The following is a 12,365-nucleotide window of genomic DNA, read 5'->3' as shown; positions in this document are numbered from 1 at the left end:
CGCAGCCCCCGGGCATGTTTGGCTGCAGATACTGTGACATTTTGTGCAGCTGGTGTGCATGACTCAGAAAGCAAAGGGGTGAGAGCTGAAATCCAGAGGCCCTTGAGGACATGGTGGGGACCGGGTGGAACAGTCATGGTGCTTGGCAGCCAAACTCCTAGGGTCTTTGCCCAAAGGATGTGCTTTGGTCAGCAAAACCAGTGGCTCCAATGGTCACCTGGGCTCAGGCTGACGCAGGAGCGAAGCCTTTGAGGCTGAGAGCATCCTTCGGCAGCACCTGAGGGATGCACATCACAGTAAAAGTTGGGGTGCAAGAAAGAGGGGAAAGGAAAGAGCTGGTGCCTGCTCCTGCATCCCTGGGTGTGGGTCTCTGGCTCATTTTCTCCCGCTCCTGAAATGCTGCAGCTTTGTATCCCCTGCAGAAAAGTGGTCTCCAGGATTACAGCGCGGAGCTATTCCCGGTGCCGCCAACGTGCGGCCCTTCTGCGGGAGGCTCCAGATGGAGCGGCGTGGATCATGAATTGGGAAATTCAACTGGGAGTGAGCAGCTCCCTCAGGAGCCAGGCTTGAGAGGATGGAGGAGAGGCCACGAGGGCTTTGAGGTGCTGGTGGCACTGGGAGGTGTCTGGGGAGGGTGAGGGGCTCGTCAGGCTCAGCCACAGAGCACAGGGCAGCGTTGCCAGTACCAGCCACCTGCTGGGCAAAGGGTGGGCTGGGAGAGATGCCGGGGTGGAGGGGACCACTGAGACCATCCAAACACAGCCACAGCCCTGCCATGCCATGCCAGGAATGACCAGAGGGAGACCATGTGTCTGGGAGAGCACAGATGTGCGTGTCTCAGATGAATTTAAGGCTTTTTCTTTCTCTATTTTATAAATGGTGAATGGCTGTTAGTGTTGGAACAGACGATCAGGCGGCAGGCTGGCTTTTCCATCACTTGGAGTCCTAGAAGATGTGGTGAGCCGTGGTTTACCTGCCAGCTGTGTGGTCCTGGGGCAGAAGCGTCTGGCAGAGGCTGCCTGGGTAAATAAACCCTCTGCCCTTGGAAACCCAGGAGCTTTCTGGGGCTGGGCTCCCACCTGGCCTCTCTGGGTCTTCTGGCTGTCCATTAGGATGGTTTAAAGAAATAAAAAAACCCAGGGACTGTCTTTGTAGGTAGATTTAGCTATTTGCTGCTGGCAAAAGCCATCTGGGTTGTTGTTAGGAGCAGGCTGGGGTGTGGGGAGGGGCAGGGACACCCCACGTAGCCCCAGCCCCATCTGCAGGCAGAGCCCCGAGCGCCGCGTCCCCCCCACTCACCCACCTGCACAGATTTAATCTTCTCAGCTCTGCGCCAGCAGGGCTGCATTAGAGAGGCTGCGTGCAACACGCAGGTTACAGCTGTCATCTTCGTGTCACATTCTGTAAAACTTAAAATTTCCAGAGCCCCGTGCAATTGAATCAAGCCCTTGCAACCCCTCCTTAATTGCATTAGTTTGTCTGAGCAGTCACTGAGTATTTAAGAAGAAGGGAGTCTCCTTTCATTCTGATTTTCCTGCTGGGAAAGTGAGGCACGGTGTCTCTTGCAGAGCAGGAGAGATTTGGGCTCCTGACGGTGTTTCAGAGGTGATGCCGCAGAGGTGCCCCGGCCCCAGAAGGCTGCCAGCCCAGCAGATCCTGGGACTCAGGGTCACAAATAACCTGAACCATGGGCTCTACTTAGGTGGAAGATTGATCTCAAAGAGGGCAAAGCACAACTGAAAAGGCAGCAGCTGTCCCAGGGGTCCTGCCTGCTTACAGGCGAGCGCTGAGAAATGATGGGCGAAGCGAGAAGATGTGGGGCTGGAAGAGGTTGTTGCTGGCTCCCATCGCATCTGTCCTGCTTCCCTGCTCCAGTTGCTCTTTGTAGTGTCTGACAGGTCCTTGCACTTCCCTAAATCTCTCCTGACAACCGAGGGACAAGCAGAAAGCACATCCAGAGGAGGACCAGGCTGGCTGGACCACATCCCTGCCTTGGCTCAAGCGACAGCAGCATCTTGCACGCTGGCGATTTCTGCAGCCGGTTTTCTTGGGGGAACAGGGGCAGAGGGAAGCCCCATGCTGATAATGTACTGAAAGTAAATGAAATTAAATAAGCGAAGCAGCACTCGCAGCTCCTGCCTTCCCCCCTGGGTAATTCAATTCGAGCGCTCGCGCTGATGGGATCTCGCCGGGGCTGCCTCTGTCACCCCGCTGGGGCCTGGATTCTTAACGTCTAAATAAAAGTTTCACTCAAGCATTTTTTATGCTCCTGCCAGCGGGATCAGTGAGCTGGTGTTGGGCACATTAATGTAATATTCATACTTGCAGGGTCTCTCTGTGCATCCGGCAGCACTGTCCCATTTTCATAATTATAAATGTCCCATAAAATGACATTTAGATTTGCATTAGCAAGAGGGGTTGGGGCTTGGATTTGAGGAGACAATGTGTCTTTTTACAAAGCAGATGCTCGGTGTCAGTAGAGAAAAGCCTGAGCACGTTTGTGCCAGGCAGGTGCCTTTCACCTGTGCACAGAGGAGGGATGCCAGGCTGGTGCCCTGGGAAGTGGCAGCGCAGGGTCCCACCTCTGAGGGTGCCCAGGGCCACCTGCATCTGAGGAGGGTGCAGGAGCTCCTCCAGACATTAGTCAGCGCCTTCCCCCATCAGGAAAAATCTCCTGGTACTGGTCAGCCTCAGCCCTGAAGGGGAATTCTGGTCCTTTTCAGCATCTTCATTTATTTTCATTGTAAGAAAGATAATCACCCTGATATCCAGTGCGATTTGTAGGAAGGTCTTGATTTCCTCTCAGCTCCTCGACCACTCGAGCACTGAGTTGCACACAGGGAAGGTGAAACCCTGCTCCTTTCCATCCCGCCGGAGCTGCCCTGTTGCATTTCTCAAGAGCAGAGTCAGAAACGAGCTCAACCTGACTCGTACAGCAGAGAAACGTGATTTCCCCGTGTGGGAAGGGGCAATGTCCTCCAGGCATTGCAGGGGGGCAACCCCACAGCACCCCGGGCTTCCTCTACCCTGGATCACCTCGGACAGCTTTGTGCAAGCCAAGGATCTGGTCTTTGAAGGATCCAGTTTCCAGCCAACAGAGGAGACAGACGTAGGGGAGCCTTCCCAGCCACCCAACCTCTGTGTGTCTGTGCCTGCCGCTTGCCCCCAGACCCATTTGCAGAGGACTGATAGCGAGCCCGGAGTTGGCAAACTATAAAACACAAAGATGAAAATAGCCCGTGAACAAGGGGGGTGCCGGGGGGGTGGATTGGGCTGAGAGCTGGATGTGAGTGAGACACGCTAAGAAAACAAGAGAAGCTCTTGGGACCTGGGATTCTGGGAAGTTATTCATACCGAAAAGGCTGCCAAGGCCGGGCACTGGGGAGGTGATTAGTGGCATTTAGTCATTTTTTATTGTGTTTTAGCACAAGTTATGATGACAGGAGCTGAGTAGGAGAGGAGGGGGAGACCTTCTCAGCAGTAAGCCATGCCCTGGGAATATCCTTGCCCTGATGGTTTTGGGGATGAGACGTAGCCATCACCTCATGCAGCAAGTGCCAGAGTCCCCCCACGGCCCAGTGTCCATCCCCCAGCCCGGGGCGAGGTGCTGTGGTCTCAGACCAGACATGGGACAGGGGGATCATGTTTTCCAAGTCCATAAACCTGACCAGATCTTGCCTGCTGCCAAAGGCTCCCAGGGACCCAGCGAGCCTTGGCTGAGGGGCAAAGGGCTGAGCATCCACCCCCAGAGCAGCACCAGCCTCAGCCCACGGAGGATGGCTCTGTGTAGCCGTGTGAAGCACGGTCCTGGTTTCCTTGAGGACTTCTGGGAGTCTGCAGCCAGGCTTGGGAATAGCTGGTGAGATCATGATAGACAGTGATTTTCACCTCCAGTCACTGCTCTGCCTTCCCAGGCTGCTTCTGCAGGGAAAGGGGTTAAAAACGTGCTGAGGGGTGTGTGGGAACAGGGAATCTCAAGGCTTGGCTTTGCTCTGCTCTCTGTAGGACTGGAGGAGACAACACTGAAGCCTGTTCAAGATAGTGGGACCATTCTGAAGCAAGGATACCTGGAGAAGAGGTCCCGAGGTAAGGGCTGACAAGTACATTATAAGATAAGGTTTGGGCATCTCACCTCAGAACTACCAAGAATGCAAGTTTTCAGTTGAAAAACAACCAGGAAAATACATCTTCTCTGCAGATTTGTCTGTAGGCGCCTGCAGAATCTTTCAGGCTTTTCTTAGGCATCCTACACGCAGGGAGGGCACAGCTTTTATTTGTTCTCTTTTGCAGATCATCAAACTGCACAAAGATTAAAACCCAGAAATTGAATTAAGCCACAGCCCAGTCCTCTAAGGCAAGATGTGCCCTTCTAATGAGCAATACCTAATGAGGATAAAATCCCGGTGAAGACAAGGTAGTTCGTAGCATCACACACATTAGCAAGTTGAGATAAGGACTGTGAGTCAGCCTGGGGTTTATCTTGATTTTACTGACTCTTGTGAAAGCTACAAATTATTTCCTCATCACTCAGATTTTATCTTGATTTATTTACTGTATGACAGGTGGTATGAGGCAAGAACAGCCCTTTTTCCTCATGGCCATCAGCTGAGCTGTATAACTGGCCCTGTGCATGTTTTAGCTTGCTCCAATTACAGAGTAAAAGACATTTGCTTAAATCTCAATTAGGGAGGTTTAACCCAAAGCTGTGTTCCCTCCCAGTTAGCAGGACCCAGGGTTACAGCAGCCCAGCCCATCCTGCCTGGGAAGCTGGGGACGGCTTGCAGGGGCTCCAGCCTGGCTGGGCAGGCTGGCTTTCCTTTGCGTCGTTGAGGTTTTGTACCTAAATGTGCTTACCTGAATTTTGTGCCAGAAATCTTCAGGGGTTTGTTTGGAAAAAAATCTTCTTTCCCCTAAATATACACCTGAAGCATATAGTGCAATACCTTCTGCTGTCCTTTTCTTTCTAGAGCACAGCTTTTTTGGGTCGGAGTGGCAGAAGCGGTGGTGCGTCCTCAGCAGAAGAGCCTTTTATTACTATGCCAATGAGAAAAGTAAGTGGTGAGATATCTGCCTCCGGTCCCCAGACTGTGGGTGGTGGCTGAGGGCACAGACAGGGCTGGAGAAGAGAAGAGAAGAGGAGAGCCCTTGCTGAAGGACAGGCAGGAGAAACGCATATACCATGGGAAGGCTGTAATTCCCCATCAAGCCTTAACATGCAGCTTCTTGAAAGCTAGATCTCAGTTTGCTTGTTGGGGTTTCCCCCCCCCCAAACACCTTTATAGGTATGGAACAAGAGAAGAGAGACACAGGAACAGAGCTGGGTGTAAATAAAACGATGTACCAAGTTTTCCATTAGCCATCAGCTGGGCTTCAGCCCCCTAAGTGACTGTATATAATTCATGTGTCAGTGTATATAAATATTTTGCAGTCATGCTCCATCAGATACATATAAACAGACAGCTAATATCTCCAGCAGAGTTTGGCATGATTAGATATACGGCCTTCCTCTGTTCTACCCATCCAGACACGCGGCGTGAAGATGGCTTACAGAACACCTACGTACATCCTTGGTTTACAGTGACAAGGCTGCAGCTAGGACAGGGTTAAACTCCAGTGGGTCGTGGGGATGAAGCTGGTCTTTGTCCCTCTGCCATGTCCTTTGCCTGAGAATCTCGAGTGGTTTTTGTTTCCAAATGAGCTTCCCATCTCCTCTCATCCTGGCAGGGCATGTGCAGGGGTAGGAGCTGCTAGCAGAGGTAGATGGGGAAGCGCGAGGGGTTGATATTTGGTTGTTTCTGGAGGGGGACAAGCGGTTGTCATCTCCCAAATGGTCTCCAGAAGACAACAGAGTAAAGCAAACCTGTTCTCAATGGGCTGAAATCCTCATATTGGGCTTGACCTCACCCCTGGAAGTTTTTGTTTTAGTGATGTGCATATCCAAAAACAAACAACAAAAAAAAAAAGGTTTGGAGCCACTGCCTGAATCATACTCCCACATTTCCTCAAGGACATTCATAAGGGAATAACGAGCCAGGGTAAATAACGATGCCTCAGGTGACTGCAGTGAAGTTCCCTCTCCCCACCCTGCCTGACACCAGCCTCACCCGTGCATCGGCACGATCTGCAGGCCAGTTCTCAAAGGCCCACTAAATATTTCTTCCCCTACGCCAGCCCCTTAATGCCTCAGCAGCAGAATAATCATCGGCCTCGTATTTCCCCAAGTACACCCTTGTCTCTGCTTCATTACAACCAGCTCATCTCATGCAACCTTCTGACCCTGGCAACCTTTTGCTGGCTGTTCGTAATCTCTCGAGGCTGAAAAGGGCATCCTCTTTACTGTGTCTTTATGAAGATTTTGTAATATTCCCTTTGGATTTCCAGGGGATGGACATGCTCAGACTGAGGGGGGGGGAGCGGGGGGTTGTGGCCATTTCTCACCAACACACTGTGTACCTCGGTTTCCCTGTGTGGGCAAAGACATCTGCACCACCCAGCATCACTGCGAGTTTGATAAAAAGATGCAAACTCCAGACTGAGCATATTTCTCTTCTTCCAGGCAAGCAACCTAAAGGCACCTTCTCCATGGAGCACTACAGTGCCCAGCTGGCTCCCCATCTCCGCAAAGACTCTCGAAAAAAATGCTGTTTTGAGATAATCTGCCCTGGCAAACGGGTGTACGAGGTAAGAACTGGGGGAAGAAAGGGACCCTCTGTGCTGGCTGGCCACGAGGTCCCAGCTCTGGGGACAGAGGTGCAGGCTGGAGCTGCAGGGTCAGGGAGGCTGGGAATCTCCAAACCCCCTGGTAAGACAAACCAAGGAGCGCTGCAGAAGGTGCTGTTGCTTCTCCTTCTTGGCAGGTCATCTCAGCACAGACCTTCCCTTGGCACGCGAGTGACCATGGGCTCTCTTTGCACTTGTGGGGCACAAGGGTTAAGTGAGAACATGGGGCAGAAGCAGCAGGGGACTGGGTTTGGAAAACCCATTTTCAAATAAGCCATTCAGAGCCAGGTTAAACTTCAACCTTCGATTTGCTGAGCACGCAGGGGACAGCCTAAAAGCTGCTGTAATGGAGAACCTGGCCTGATCCATAAAGTGTGCACGAGAGTCTTCCTGAGCTTCAGGGGGACTTTGGATGTAGAGTCTTGGTTCAGAGTCGGTATGGTATATTCAGTGGGGATTGTGGTTTTCATCTGAATTCTTTTAATGAATTAGGCTTGACAGCCTTCCTCTGGGATAGTCTAGCTTTTTTCCGCTTCTGTTTCCCTGTTTGGAATAGAGATAAAGAAGTGAAATGGCTTTCCTGAAGTCACAGGGTAGAGAATGGCAGATCCAGGATCTCCATCCTGTTCTAGCTGCAAATTTTTCCCTCTTCCTACATATGAGAACCAGCCCAATAACTGGTGAACCTCTCTCCAGTTCACAGCCCCAAGCCCAGCCGAGGCTGAAGACTGGGTGGATCAGATCCAGTTCCTCCTGAAGGGTGAGTTCAGCAGCTTGCCCTGAGCCAGCGTGCCCTGTTTGCTTGGGCAGCTCCTGACAGCATCTTCCCGCCTGGCTTGGGATGCTCCCTCCAGCAACCTGTGGGCTTGTGCTTGTGGCCAGGACCTTGCTGGGGTCCCAGCATCCCCTCTTAGCAAAAGAGAGGTTCTGGGGCTTTGCTTTTTCAAGCTGGTGGTTAGAAAGAGGTGGTGGGTTGGAACCCCCAGGCACCTGGTTTCCAACTCGAGAGCTTTTGGCTGCTTTTAGAGGATGGAGTTGTGTGTCCTCTCAAAGGCTGCAAGTGTCATCAAGTAGGACAAGAAGAGGATGGGAATCGCTCCTCACTGCTGGGGCTGCAGATCAGCAGTTCTGTCCTTGGATGATGAAGGATGGGGTCTGGATCCACCGGAGTTGCTCCAGTTTGAGACCAGAAATACTGAGACAAGACTCCAGCCCTGCCTGTGGAAACCTGCTGAAAACCATAGGCAGCTGCCCATGCTCAGTTCCTTGAGTCTCTTGTTGAATTTGCCTTTGTTCTCTGGCATTTTCCATCCTTTCTTGGGCTTTTCCTTTGGTTTAGCCTATTCTCAGCTTCCATCCCATTTTCTGTGCACCAGGTGCTCACGGGGACAGCTCGCTCCTTGCAAGGTCCATCGTGAGCACAAAGTGCCACGGCACAGGCTTTGCTACTGGATTCCAGCTCACTGAAAGTACCGGCATCCAGCTGGTTCTTTGATTTGCTCTTTTTGACCGTGGTTTTGCTCTCTCCTGCCAGACCTGAGCTCCCTCACTATCCCGTATGATGAGGAGGATGAAGAGGAGACCTACAATGACGTGGACAGTTCTGACTCTGTGAACACAGCATCCCACAATACTACCCTGAATCAGGATGAGCCGAATGTTGAGATGGAAGAGGATGACATCTACGAGGTTTTGCCAGGTAAGCAACCATGAGCCATCCCCTAGCCTTAGCACTGCAAACGTGGGAGGAGACCTTGGCCACAAAACCCGTTGATGAGAATGAACATCTCAGGCTCTTCTGAGTTTGGTGGACCCATAACTCCAAGGCTTGGCCCCATTTCTCTGTTCAGACTGGTTGATGGACTGCAGGACCAGACCCTTTCTGTTCTGGTGAGGCAGGAGGTTTGTCAATTCAGGTGAGGCAGCTTTTAGAAGTTGTCCTCCATTCAACTCAAGTAATATTAAGTTTGGTAAGAGTGGAATCTCTGGGCTGTGTTACCTGGAAAATCAGAATTTAGATGATGAAAATGTTCCTTCTGGGCATGCAGTCAGGGCTGTAACACAATTACTGGCCTTCCAAGAGATGATAAAATAACTGCATTAAAGGCTAGCACTTGCTCACTAACAGTGCACGAGGTCTGGAGGTGGGAAGGCAGCGGCTACCGGTGAAAGGAGCCAGGAGCAATCTTCCTGGCACAGAACCAAATAGCCTGTGAGGGTGACAGAGTCTGCAACGTTTCTTACCATTACAGCAGAAATCACGGTGTGACATGCCCCAGGGCTTGGTGAACAGGTCACCTGAGCCTTTTTGAAACCCGTGGGCTGCCTCTGCACTGAGGTTGGGATCACCCAGCGCTCTGCACCCCATCCCTAAGAGCAGGGTTCCTCGGTGTCTGCCTTCGGAGATGAAAAATAGGTCCTTGTTTCTTCTTATTCATTTCAGAACTTTATATTTGTAGTGATTAAAAAAAGAAAAAATAATAATTAAATGCACCAGAAAGTTTTATGGTGCCCGAGATCTTTGTCTTGTTATTGCTGCCAAAGGAAATCTCTGCTCAGCGGTTTGCAAGTGGCATCCAGACAGCTGCCGGGAGCGGAGCGGGGCTGCGGGGCTGCCTGCACAACCCGGGGCGAAGCCTCAGCCTCTCTCCATCTCTCATCTTTCCTTCCTGACCTTCCCTTCCTCTGTTTACATCCTCAGCTCTTTGGGCAGCAGCTTTTTCTTCCTCGGGGTGTACCTACAGCCATCCCTGAGCTCTAGCAGGAGCCCCGGCGCGGTGGTGCCCAGGCTGGTGTGGGTGTGAGGTGCTGATGGTCTGTCAGGGTTTCAGCATCCCCGGCTGCTTCGGCAGCTGTGCCCAGCGCTCGCTGCCCTGGGGCTGCCAGCACTGACTACAGAGCAGACAGGAGATGTGAGGCTTGTTCCACACGTGGCTCACGGTGACCCCGCTAGGAGCTGGCAGAGTGTCGAGTTAAGGACAGAGCCCACCGCTGCCGCCGCTCCGGCACACTGAGTGCCTCGAAAGAGCTGGAGCTGACCCTGCCAGCCTGGTTCACCCTCGGTCCTCATGGATGTTGCCCCCATGCACCGATCGATGCCCTGATGCTGGGGCTGTGGAGCATCGTGGTGGAAGAGGGAAGATCCCAGCCAAACCCTTCCTTTAATTAGGAACTTTTACTGGGCTCCCCGTCCTGCCCATCCCAGTTTCTTCAAAGCTTGCTGAGGGGTTCCTAATGCGGCCCAGAGGGTCGTGTCTCGGGCTGCTCGCCAGCCCACGCCCCGCAGCAGCAGGGATGAAGCCCCTCGCTCTAGCAGTGCGTTTGCAGTACCCCTCAGTCCCGGTGCACGGGCACCTGGGGGGGGCTGCTGCCGTGCGGGGGCTGCCGTCCCGGGGTTCAGCCAAGCATCACGGCTGTGCCGAGCTGGGGCGCGGGCATCGCCCCTGCCCCCCAGCCAGCGTCCTGCCCACGTGGCTGGAATTGCACCCACACGCAGGGAGCCTCAGGCAAAGCCACAGCTCTCCCGTCTGGCAGTTCCTCGACCCCCGCAGACACCAGTTCCCTGCCAGCTGGAAGAGCTGGTGGTGGCACGTTGCTGTAGAGGCAGAGCACTGGGGTGTGCAAGTGGTGAGAAACCAGCTGCAGGGCTCAGGGGCAGGTAGGAGAGGTCTGCTCTGCCCCAGGCTCATCCCCCCTGCCCCTTTGCACCCCTGTGACCCCCCCCAGCAAGTGCAGGGAAGGTCCCCATCCAAACTGGGGTCTCCTCTGGGCCTGGCTGCCTCCCTTGTGTCCCAAGTGAAAACAGAGAGAAAGAGGGAGAGGGAAAAAAAGAAGGGGCGGGTGGGGAGATGAAGAGATAATTTCCTCAGCAAGTCATCGTCGTTAATGAAGTTTTACAAAAACAGATACAACCAAGGAAAAATAAAATTTCACAGGTGATAAATTTTTCCAATTTCCCTGGCAGAATTCGATAGGATTGTTAAATTAAGAGTGAAGGTGTCTGTTAGGAAGCAACGAGCAGTGATGGGTAATTTTATAGAGTGGAAAATTGAATCAAATTGCTACATTAAAACACAGCTCCTCTGAGAATCTGCCCAATGCCCAGGCTGCTCCGTCGCAGCGGTGGGGTGCATGGCCCGCCGGCTCCCCAGGCGTGCCTGGGGCTGGGGGCTGCTGTGGGGCTCTGGACCCTGGCTGTGGGTACCCGAGCTGCCCACGGGGATGTAAAGGCATTTTCCTGAGGCTGGTGTGGCTGGGGTTGTGATGCTGTGCACAGGGAGGTGGCATAGGGAGAAGCAGCACAGCCCCTAGGAGATGCAGTTTTTCAGTATTTCCCTCAGATTCATCACTATAAAATCCAGATATTGGTTGAGACCAAACACCCGGGAAGATGGAGCATCGCTTCCAGGCAACTCAGAAAAACACCTGGTTGCAACAGGCTGCAGGTCTGTGGTGTGGCGGGGAGCTTGTCTCACCCCTGACAGCCGCATTCATTAATTTCACAGCTCAAAATATACAATTTTTGTCAATGTGTCTGTGCCCAGGGCCAGTGTGCTGCAGCACGAGCCACGGTGCAGGCAGGGCTGGCAGCACCCCAGGGTTCGTGCCTTCGCCAGGACACCCCAGGACACCCGCACTGCAGGCAGAGACGGGCTGCGGCTGGTCCCGCTCCAGCCTTGCAGGGAAGGGGGGCTGCAGGGGGGCGAGCAGAGCTGGCTACTGTCAGCCAAGGGGAAGCCACGCCAGCCAGCTGGCCACGTTTTCCTGACAAGAATCCCACGTGAGTTTCCTCCCTTCCTTCTGCCAAGGCTCCGTCTCTCGCACCCCTGGCAGACCTCGCGCGGGATGGCCAGCCGAGCATCCCGGGCAGAGCGGGGACCGGCCAGCGCCCGGGGTTTTTCTCCCAGCACCTTTTGCAAAAGGCCCAGAGTGAGCAGTCAGCAGGGCAGAGGATTTGAAAAGAAAGGGAAACTGAGGCACAGAGGAGCAAAACAGAGCAGACCACCTTGTCCAAGCCATGGAGCAGTCAGCTGCCCAGCTGACGTCTCAGGTGGGCGACACCAACAGGGGTGAGGTCCCTGGCTTTGATTTCTGGTTAGAGCATGGCCCAAGGTAGGAGAGGGAGAGGGGGCTGCTCTGCGAAGCCTCCCCAGCCCCTGCCTGGCAGCCTTGCCTGGAGCCTGAGACGTGGAGGAGCAGCAGCTCTATGTGGGGCGAGGGGACCCACAGAGCTGCCTGAGCTCGTTAGGGGCTGTAATTGTGACTCCCCATTAGCTGTGCCAGCAAGGGGGACCAGCTCTGCAACCTGGGCGGGGGGAGGGTCCCGAGAAAGTGGGGAGGAAGCAGGACAGATCCATCTCCCCAGGATCACGGAGGCTCCCACAGCTGCCCAGCACCATTGGCAGCGCCAGCCCCTTCCCCCGTGTGCAGGATTCACGCAGCTTTGCTCATCGTGGAAATCCAGTGGCAGCATTTCCTCCGTGGCACGTGTTTTCCTGCACCAGCATGGGCTGACGCTTCCCAAGGAGCGCGTGTGCTTGCCGGGGGGAGTGAGAAGGGCTCTGGGAAGAGGTTTCCTGAGGACAACCTGGCTCTGGGATGGAAGCGGTGCCTGCAGGATGCAGGCACAGATGCAAGGTGGAGGG

At 53.7% G+C, this 12,365-nt stretch overlaps 1 protein-coding gene across 2 annotated transcripts in view; it reads left to right on the top strand.

Moving 5' to 3' along the window:
- Positions 1-12,365, top strand: part of SKAP1 (src kinase associated phosphoprotein 1) — a 155,944-nt gene that overhangs the window by 122,402 nt on the left and 21,177 nt on the right. For both annotated transcript variants that reach the window (XM_055697435.1, XM_005440060.4), the window contains exons 5-9: positions 4,006-4,086; positions 4,968-5,051; positions 6,557-6,681; positions 7,417-7,480; positions 8,255-8,419. In XM_055697435.1, coding sequence (XP_055553410.1) covers positions 4,006-4,086; positions 4,968-5,051; positions 6,557-6,681; positions 7,417-7,480; positions 8,255-8,419 — 519 coding nt within the window. The remainder of the gene's footprint in view (positions 1-4,005; positions 4,087-4,967; positions 5,052-6,556; positions 6,682-7,416; positions 7,481-8,254; positions 8,420-12,365) is intronic.

This window comes from Falco cherrug, chromosome 20, assembly GCF_023634085.1.
Source record: "Falco cherrug isolate bFalChe1 chromosome 20, bFalChe1.pri, whole genome shotgun sequence".
NCBI classification, from domain to species: Eukaryota; Metazoa; Chordata; class Aves; order Falconiformes; family Falconidae; genus Falco; species Falco cherrug.
The sequence above is the reverse complement of the archived record's forward strand: the minus strand, read 5'-3'. Positions and strand labels throughout refer to the sequence as shown.